This window comes from Neltuma alba, unplaced genomic scaffold, assembly GCF_004799145.2.
Source record: "Neltuma alba isolate B1F8T4 unplaced genomic scaffold, ASM479914v2 tig00010930_pilon, whole genome shotgun sequence".
In the NCBI taxonomy this organism is placed as follows: Eukaryota; Viridiplantae; Streptophyta; class Magnoliopsida; order Fabales; family Fabaceae; genus Neltuma; species Neltuma alba.
This window is the reverse complement of record NW_021635705.1, coordinates 1,680-11,858: the sequence shown is the minus strand read 5'-3', so window position 1 is coordinate 11,858 and position 10,179 is coordinate 1,680. Positions and strand designations below refer to the sequence as shown.

At 33.5% G+C, this 10,179-nt stretch overlaps 1 protein-coding gene across 1 annotated transcript; it reads left to right on the top strand.

The window, feature by feature from the left end:
- The first annotated feature begins 5,655 nt into the window (after window positions 1-5,655).
- Window positions 5,656-9,823, top strand: LOC114760085 (cationic amino acid transporter 7, chloroplastic-like). The gene is given in 6 exon segments (XM_028949339.1): window positions 5,656-6,053; window positions 6,178-6,397; window positions 6,554-6,902; window positions 7,311-7,545; window positions 9,050-9,125; window positions 9,127-9,823. Coding segments are annotated over 6 exon segments (1,752 nt in total). The 5' UTR covers window positions 5,656-5,671; the 3' UTR covers window positions 9,617-9,823.
- Window positions 9,824-10,179: the final 356 nt, after the last annotated feature.

The window sequence follows — 10,179 nt, the reverse complement described above, 5'->3', positions numbered from 1 at the left end:
TTTCAGAGAAATAAAGAAGTTCACATAAAGTTCGAAGATGCGTATCAGCTTAAAAAACGAACACGAAAATGCTTGAAACGGTTAAGGATGTCAGATAGCGAGAGGAAGAGGCGAGATGCATGCCACGTGTCATAAAAGCGCATCGAGTTTAAATCCAAGAAAAGTCAATAACGTAACGTTTCCCAGTTCTCGCTATCCCTTCCCTCCCCTTCCTAGTCACCCACATTCATTCACCTGCTGCCCGTGACCCAAACCCCAAAATAAAAATAATACCATTCTATTCATATATATATATATATATATATACACACTCTTCCGTTTAAATATAAAATATATTTAAGTAATTTAATTATATTAAAAAATTAAATAAGTTAGTTAATTATAAAAATATAATATTTTTTTCTAAAATATTATAATCATCTTTCTTAATATCATCTTTCCTCTTGTGCTTGATTATGGTTGACGGAGTATTCATAGGGGTAATTTAAGAAAAAATTGGTAAATATGGAAAATAGATCTTATATTTAGAATTAAAATTAACTCAACAATTAGGTCTTATATTAAGAACCAGAGGATTATATAAGTAAAAAATATACAATACATTTTTCTTTATTACTATTGAGTACAATAAAAAATATGTCAGAAAAAATATACAATACATTTTTTTCAACAGCCAAAAAAAGAACAAGAATGAAGAAATTTATCAATTTAATGTACTCCTCTGGTTCTTAATATAAAATCTAATTATTGAGTTGATTTTAGTCTTAAATATAAGACTTATTTCTTATATTTATGAATTTTTTCTAAATTATCCTTATGGATCTCTCTTAACCATAATCAAGTATAAGAGAGAAAGATGATTATGGTGTTTTAAGAAAAACATGTCATATTTTTTTTAATCAACTAATTTACTTAACTTCTTTAATCTAATCAAAATAATTAAATAGGTTTTATATTAAAAAACAGAGGAGTATTTTTTATATGTAAAAATGAGATCTAGGTGACTTATATATATATATATATATATATATATATCTCTCTCTCCAAGAACACAGTGGTGCTCGTATAATCAACTTTTTTCATATCAAAATTAATAAATTAATTTTTTTTATCTTTAGCCTTTTGAGTAAAGTTTTGGTTTAATCGCTTCATAAAATATTTTTTACTTTTCTAACTCTGATATTATTAGTCTCAAATAATTTTTGTGTGTGTCAGTTATTGTTATTTTAATGTTTGGATTTTTTTTTAAAATGACAACAGTGTTGGTGCCATAAGGCTGAAGGTGGACTTTTACTTAAATGAAAAATAAATATAACTAATATCCAAAACACAGAAGAGAAAGATAGTGCTTGAAAACTGAAGACCATTTTGAAGGTAGTAAAATGATCATTAATCAAAACAAGAAGTAGATTGCCAGATTTCAAATGCGTGTATCTTCATTTTTCTCCGGTAGTCCATTGTTATGCGAGTGATTTCACTCCTTTTTAATCTCTTATTAATTATGTGTATATTAGAACTGCTATTTGATAAAAATCTTTCAACACGTGTAACTATTATAAGGACTACTTTTAAAAAATATGGATAAATATGATAAACAAAACAAATTAAGACTTTATTTTTAAAATTAAATGGAATATTCAACAAGCTTTTATATTAACAAGCGGAGATAATATTTATACATGCACTTGAACTATGATAAACTCAAATAAAATAATATGAGATTCTTCCTTCCACACACATTCAAAGGACTTATTAGGGCAAATTGTCATGAAGTTTTAAGTAAAAAATATAATTATTAAAAAGTCTGAGTGACAATAGATGAGTCTGCAATAATGAATTTAAAAATAACAAATAATAGCTGCTTAGTTATTTTTGAGACTTACTCATCTGGCTCTATTTATAGGGCAGAAAGAGAAAACATTTTTTGGTCCTATTTATAGGGTACTAAAAGAAAATTTTTATATGAATGTATAATTTTACCTTTCATTTATTACTGTGTTGACTTTATTTACATGGGGTATAATATATATCAAATAGAGATAAAGTTAGAAAGTTATTGAATTTTAAATAAGAATTAATGAAGGTTAAGATTTTTCTTAATCTGCGTAAAATATGTTAAAAATGACTTATAAATAAAACAAAAAAATATGAGCAATTTTTTTTTTTTGAGCGTGATTATAATTTTCCCAACTTATTTATAGAAGGATGCATGGGAATTGAGAGGGGGAGGGAGGCACATGGCCTGCGATTCGATCTCTGAGACCGATGCAATTAGGTGCGCACAATGTGCGTTTTCGTTTGTTTGTTTGTTTCAAAACCTAACGCTCTCCCTCCTTTAATTTCCTTCCTTCCTTGCCACGCTTCCCTTAAAAAAAAAAAATATTAATTTTATATATAAGGTTCACATGTCATCTTAATATTCGTTATTTATTTTCTCTCATGTTTTTTTATATAGTTATATTCAGCTTTGTATGTATAGAAAGACGCACCGCTTATTCAATTTTTTTGTCCCCGTTGTCTTTTATTATTAGCGTCTTCTTCTTCCTCGTATTGGGCCCAGGTACGATCATTATTAATAAAAATTCTCATATCTGAGAGTACTAACAAAGGATTAATTAGGATGTACTATGAGCTTATGATGAATAATAATCAAGTTAATTATATAGAATGAACAGGATCTTAGTCAAGTTATATACCAAACTAAACATACCATCATAACATTAGCTTTAGTTATTTTGTATATTTATTTTAATCCTAAACATAAAGATATACTCATGAACTCAACTTTAGGCTTGATTATTATAAATATAAAGCCGCATTATTCCTAGTCTCCCATGTTAAATTTTCTCCTTTGGCAAAAAAATTAAATTTTTTCCTATAATCTGCTCATTAAATTTTCATCATGAAAAGATAGGTTTATTTTTGAAAAAATCACCAATTCTTTATATATTAATTATAAGTAACCAAATTTACGTTCTTTTTGAAGATTTTTTTAAATTAATTAAAAAAAATCTTATATTTAATACTGCCTAAGAAGAGCTAAATATAATATTTTAGATCACTTTGTTTCTCTCTTTTTTTTTTCCATTCAAAATATCCTTATTAATTGTAAGGATTGCCTATCAAAGAATAATTCCAATCATCTAATACATAGCTCAGAGAGACCAATAGATATTTATGAAAAATAACTAATTTAACTAATTTTTTTAACCTTTCTAAATTAGTTATCTAAATCTTATTTTACTTTTGATTCTAATTATAAGACCCAGTTGACCGATTTGGAGAAATTACGAAACTTAGTTAAGTTAGTTATTTGTAATGAATAGATGTTGTTTTTCCTAAAATATCCTTATTAATCAAGTTTGTTATCTAGAACTATCGTTATTAAAGGACTATCTTGAAAAAAAATGGATAAATATGAGAGACAAAGTAGATTAGAGTCTTATATTTAAGACCAAAATAAAAGTCAAACAAGGTCTTATATTAAATACTGGAGGTAGTATTAAGTACTGAAATTAGTATTAGGTGGAGTGAAGGGCAAGTGGGAGTGACATTATATACTCTTCTGGTCCTATTTATAGGGCAAAGAAAGAAGGTGTTCTTTAGTATTGTTTATAAGGTATTGAAAGAAATTTTTTTGTATGAATGTACAATTTTACACTTCATTTATTATTGTATTGACTTTGTTTATATGAGATATAATGTATATTAAATAGGGATAAAGTTGGAAAGTTATTGAATTTTGAATGAGATTTAATAAAGTTTAAGGTCATGTTGGAAGTGATTTATAAATAGAACCAGAAGAATAGTTAGTATACAGTATGGTCAAGTCTGACAATTATCATTGGAACTATATTACTCCTCCAGTCCTAAATATAAGATTCTTATACTAGTATATACAAAGATTTTATATTTAGGACTAGAGAAGTATTTGAGATATAATTAATTGCCTCAATACATTCTATGCCTAATTTCACAGAGTAAATCATAAAACTCCGACATGGTAATTTTTTATAGCCTTGGTATTTAGGCTGAGCCCCTTTGAATCTATGAGTACTCATTACTGGTCAGATCTTATATAATTGATTTTAAACTTAAGTCAAGGAAATTATGTTAAACAGATATATAAAATTCATAACAAATCATATTATTTATAAAATTTTAATTTATCAATATATAAATAAATACCTATAAATTAAGTTAATTAATAAATATGTGAAAAAAATAAGACCTCATCTAAATCATATCAAATTATTATTAATTGATGACAAGAGTATTTCGACTCAATGGCACTTCACCGGGGCCTTATAATCCAATGAAATTTTAAAATTTAAGCACCTATTTCAATTTATTTATTTATTTTGGCCAAAATTTCAATTTATTGATTTCATTCCATTTTTCTCATCAAAATTTACGCGTTACATTTTCACATGGAAATACCTAATTTCTCCCTTGTAGTTTGTACATCCGCGTCTCTGCGCGAGGTTCCACGTGCCACCGTTTTGTTTATTCAGCCGCTATGGAATTCTCAACCTTTTTCTGAAAATTAGAAAGTCTTTGTAATAAATGTTCTCTTCCCTTTCGTGTATTCCTGGGCATGTTATATGCTTTGAGAATCGTGGTATTTAGAGTTTTACTTAAAAATAGAAAACAATAAAGGGTATAAGAAAACACTTTTCCTTTGCGTTCACGTATACAAAATTATAAATCTTAATTAATTCACCAGTGTTTTACCAAATCATCTCATTGCACTTTCATTTAATATTTAATATTTGATTTGACAGTAAAAAGGTAAAATTTGATCGAAACAATGTGCATCATGTGATCATCCTAAGCAAGTTTAAGACTTTAAGTGGTGAGAATTAATTCAAACCCTCTGGAAAAGTGTTATTTCTTTTCATCCTATATTTTCACTAATTTTTATAAAGTATTTTATGTTTTTTTTGCCAATGTAGAAAGTATTTTAGATTGAAGACTAATAAAAAACTTATAAGGTGTCATGTATTAAGAAATGAATAGAGTAATTTATAAAAAAAAATAAAATAGAATTCAACAGAAAAAATTATGAAAATTTATTATTTAGAAATTCTATTAATTTTAAAGACTGATATGTTTTTATGCATAAAATGTATATTAATACTACCTCCAGTTCTAATTATAAGAGCAAGTTGACTAATTTGAGAAAATTAAGTAAAGAAGTTAAGTTGGTTATTTGTAATAAATATGTGTCGTCTTTCTTAAAATATCCTTATTAATTAAGTATGTTGGCTAAAACTATAACTATTAAAAGGATTATCTTGAAAAAAATTGAGTAAATATGAGAGTCAAAATGGATTGAGATATTATATTTAGGACCAATATAAAAGTCAAATAAAGTTTTATATTAAGGATCGAAGTAATATTTTAGTAATTGATACTCAGAAAGCACTAGGTCAATGAATAAAATTTACAAGCACGGATTTTGGCTGATATATAAAAAATAAAGTAAAATAAAATAATTAACAAGAGACTATCGGAAGAGTATATTAGAAATATTTATTTATTTATTTTTGTATTATGCGCAGCCTTTATAACTGGAGTTAGAGGCTGCCCATCCTCAGCAATCAGCATCATCCTCAGCGTCGTCTTCTTCTTCCTCCATAACCAACGCAGAAAGCGACCGAGGGGCGTAATGGCGAGCCACGGCTCATCATTCTCCAGCTTCCTAGCCTACCTCCAAGCCCTCTCTCACACTCCGACTCGGCTCGCTCGACGAGCTCTTTCCCTCTCTACTTCTTACGAAGAGATGAGTCGTGTACGAGCTCGCTCCGGCTCTGACATGCGCAAGACCCTCCGGTGGTATGACTTGGTCGGCCTTGGAATCGGTGGCATGGTCGGTGCCGGAGTGTTCGTCACCACCGGCCGCGCCAGCCGTCTTTATGCCGGACCCGCCGTTGTTCTCTCTTACGCCATTGCCGGCCTCTGTTCCCTCCTCTCCGCTTTCTGCTACACTGAGTTCGCCGTTGATATGCCTGTTGCCGGAGGCGCCTTCAGCTACCTCCGCGTCACCTTTGGTTCGTTCATCAGTCATTATCACCGTTACCTTAACGCTCATAAGCTCTTGAATAGTCAATCCTTGTGATGATAATAAGATATGATCCTCTGATTTTAAAAATTTCCGTTCGTTTATTCCGACAGGCGAGTTCGCTGCATTTATTACCGGTGCGAACCTCGTGATGGACTATGTGCTGTCAAATGCCGCTGTTTCCCGAGGATTAACAGCCTATTTCGGCACAGCGATCGGCGTCTCCACCGCGAAATGGAGGTTCACGGTTCACTCCCTTCCGGAAGGCTTCAACGAGATCGACATCGTCGCGGTGGCCGTCGTTTTACTCATCACCCTCATTATCTGCTACAGGTATAGAATTCCTATCGCCAAAATATCACGTATTAACAACGCAATAAATACAGTACATAAGTATACAATTATAGCACTATGAAGCTCCTAGGCCTCATCATCATCTTCCTATAAGAGTTTGATTCGATTTTGATTTTGTGATGATTGGTTGTTCAGCACGAGGGAGAGTTCAGTAGTGAACATGGTGTTGACGGCGCTGCACATTCTGTTCATAGCATTTGTGATCCTAATGGGCTTTTGGAGAGGAAGCTGGAAGAACTTTACGGAGCCGGCTAACCCGGAAAATCCACCCGGGTTTTTGCCGCACGGAGCTTCGGGCGTGTTCCAGGGGGCAGCCATGGTTTACCTGAGCTACATAGGATACGACGCCGTTTCGACTATGGCCGAAGAAGTCCAGAACCCCGTCAAAGATATCCCCATCGGCGTATCAGGATCGGTCGTCATCGTCACCATTCTCTACTGTTTAATGGCCGCTTCAATGTCCAAACTCCTTCCTTACGATATGGTAATTATTATCACTAATTTTAGAATAAATTATTATTTCGTATACATCCCCAGCTTTATTATTTTTTGCCTTAAAATTTATACTACTCACACATTAATATTCGAACTCTTTATATTCACCCTTCAGTAAAATTTGAAGAAATGTATTTCGTACTTGAAATATTTGTACTTGCTTGACAAATAAAAAATAATTTGTACTTTCAGTATTCGGTTATGGAATATAATAATCTTGCCTTTATCAGGTTTAGTTCTTTGAAAATAAAAAAGCCAATTAAGCTATTTGTTAGTTTTACTTTTGTCCTACTTTTAAGCGAGTCAAGTCGAGTTTTTCAGAATCACATCTGCTTTTTAAAATATATTTCATGGATGATCCGAATCACAATCTGGTCTGATCCGGATCCGAACGCAGATCGATCCAGAAGCGCCGTTTTCGGCGGCGTTCAGTGGGAAATCGGACGGATGGGGATGGGTTTCGAAGGTGATAGGTCTGGGAGCGAGCTTCGGGATCTTGACGTCGTTGCTGGTGGCGATGCTGGGCCAGGCTCGGTACATGTGCGTGATCGGACGGTCCAACGTGGTCCCTCCATGGTTCGCCAGGGTCCACCCGAAGACCTCAACGCCTGTCAACGCTTCCGCTTTTCTTGGTACGTTGCCCACAAGTTACCTATACCCACTATTAAATGTTTGATCGGTTGAGGAGTTTTCAAATACTACTCTATGCTTATGGGTTCCTTTATGATAAATCGTGCTTAGAACCAGCTTTGTGCTTCGCGATTGCGCTTAGTGGCCAATTTGGCCATTGATGTTTGCAGATGGTTCTTGATATTGTGATCAAGTGGGACCCACTTTGGACGATCTTTCTCATTGTGCGTGATCAAGTGAAGTTGTTTGGTTTTGAGTTTGTTGGTAGTGATAAGACCAAGGTTTTGTCATTAAATGTCAACAGATATTATATATCATGGTTCCTCCTGTCGAAATTGATAATGATGCTGATACTTATCCCTTTTTTGTGGGTATTTTTTCATTTCATGTCAGCAGCCTTTATGTGATTTCTGATGGTTGTTCTAAAGAGTTAGAATTAAGAATCTCATGGTAGAGGCGAGAGATTAAGCTGGTCTTACAAAACTCCACGTCTATCAGACATTTAACCGCATAGGTTGCCCCCTCAAATTAAATAATTGATACATTATATTGCTGTATTACATTTATTTCCTTCTTCAAGAGTGTGTAGTCTTCGGCATAATCTTCACGTAAGTGCACAGAATTGATACTTGTTCAATATGAACATGAATGCAACTTACTCTCACGTATGAATTTACCCTTTTGCCCTTTTTAGGGGAGGCGGGGCTGGGAGTATTTTTAATCACCTGTGCTTCTAATTAAACATTGTATTCAGAGTCTGTTAAATGCTGGTGCCTCTTGCTAGTGCTTATCTCATATGGATGGATATCACATGCCAATACTCTGTGGGATGGTCCTCCTCACAGTACTTATTATGGAAAACATAATTTCCATAATACGATATTCAGCAAGGGTGTGTTAATTACAGAAGGATGCCCAACAGTCTTTACAGCCTCGTTTTGTTAAAAAGTCTGATTGTGAACACCTAACAAAAACACTTTTCAGTGTTGTTTTCTTCTGGATATAGATGCAAGGACGGTGACAACTAGATTAAATGTATAGCTGCGTAGCTTGGAAAGACTAAGCTCTAATCTATAATAATAATGGTTTATAGGTGGAAAAGTGGTCTGCCGAATATGTCACCCTACTTTAAAATCCGTTTAGATGAACAATAAAGAATCTCACATGCGGGGAATTAGTGGTTTGTATTGGTTCTACCGCCACTTTTGTGCGAGTTAAATATTCCTCTTGATCGGAATTTGGAACTACTGACTGATGATGCTGATGACCTTATAGCTCCTCTTCATCTAGCTGCTACTAAATTAAAGTTGGCCTCGAATGATGTGTTTTTGTCATGATCTTTATGCTCTTTGCACATTTTTGACTTCCCGCATACCTCTTTGCTAGAAATTCCTTTTCCTCTTCTTTTCTCTCCCTAGGCCATTGAATGGTATAGTTTGAATTACATAACTGAGCATTCAGGAGTCACAGATTTTCTCATATCTTCGCACATAATCTGCTTTTCAGGGATCTTAACAGCTGCGATTGCCCTTTTCACTGATCTCAATGTCCTTCTGAACTTGGTGTCCATTGGAACACTCTTGTTTTTACATGGTGGCAAATGCTGTGATCTATAGACGATATGTGGTTTCTGGCACAACAAATCCATGGCCTACATTGTCCTTCCTCTGTTCATTGTCCTTCACTTCTCTCATGTTCACCCTCATTTGGAAATTTGTACCATCTGGGAGGGCCAAATTAGGATTGCTCATTGCTTGTGGTGTGATTACCATTGCAATATTGAACATTTTCTACTGCATGGTCCCCCAAGCACGCAAGCCTGAATTCTGGGGTGTACCACTCATGCCATGGATTCCCTCTGTCTCCATATTTCTGAATGTGTTCCTGCTAGGCTCTCTCGACCGGCCGTCCTATGTTCGGTTCGGATACTTCTCGGCTTTTGCAGTGCTTGTCTATGTCTTATACAGTGTCCATGCTAGCTTTGATGCTGAAGGAGACGGTTCTCTCATTCAAAAGAGTGGTGAGACTCATGTGGAATCCAAAGAAATGGAGGACCAGATTTTCAAAGTGTAGGTGAATACTGGCAAAAAAAAACTAGACAAGTGTAGGTAATAAGTTAATGTCGTTAAGTACACATTATCATTTGAGCTTTGACAAATACATGTTCTGTCAATTTAGCTTTTAGAAAGTAATTATCACAATTTGACTCCAAAAGCTTGTAATGATGATAATTATCTTCTAATGACTAAATTGATAAAACATTTGCTGCTTTCTTCTAAAGATTCGAATGGTATAGTTTAGTCTTTTTATTTATCCCTTTTGTTTATCCAAGTCAGGAATCTCAAGGTGACTTCAGCTTTATCAATGGTTGATGGTCACTTACTTAGACTTAAATGGGTGATGAGAGATATGGAATACATAGGCTGCAACCTTTTCCAGAAGTGGCGAATTGTATAGTTTAAAGGCGGCTTAGGCTGTGACATGGCTTTTGTAAATTCTTGGCTAATATTATCCCAAAGAACAAAAAATAATTCTTATATATACTTTTTTGACTTGTGATTTCAAACAGTCTAAGATGAAAGAAACCATGCGTGTGTGAAAGTGACAAGGATATATATTGTGCCTAATAAAGCCAG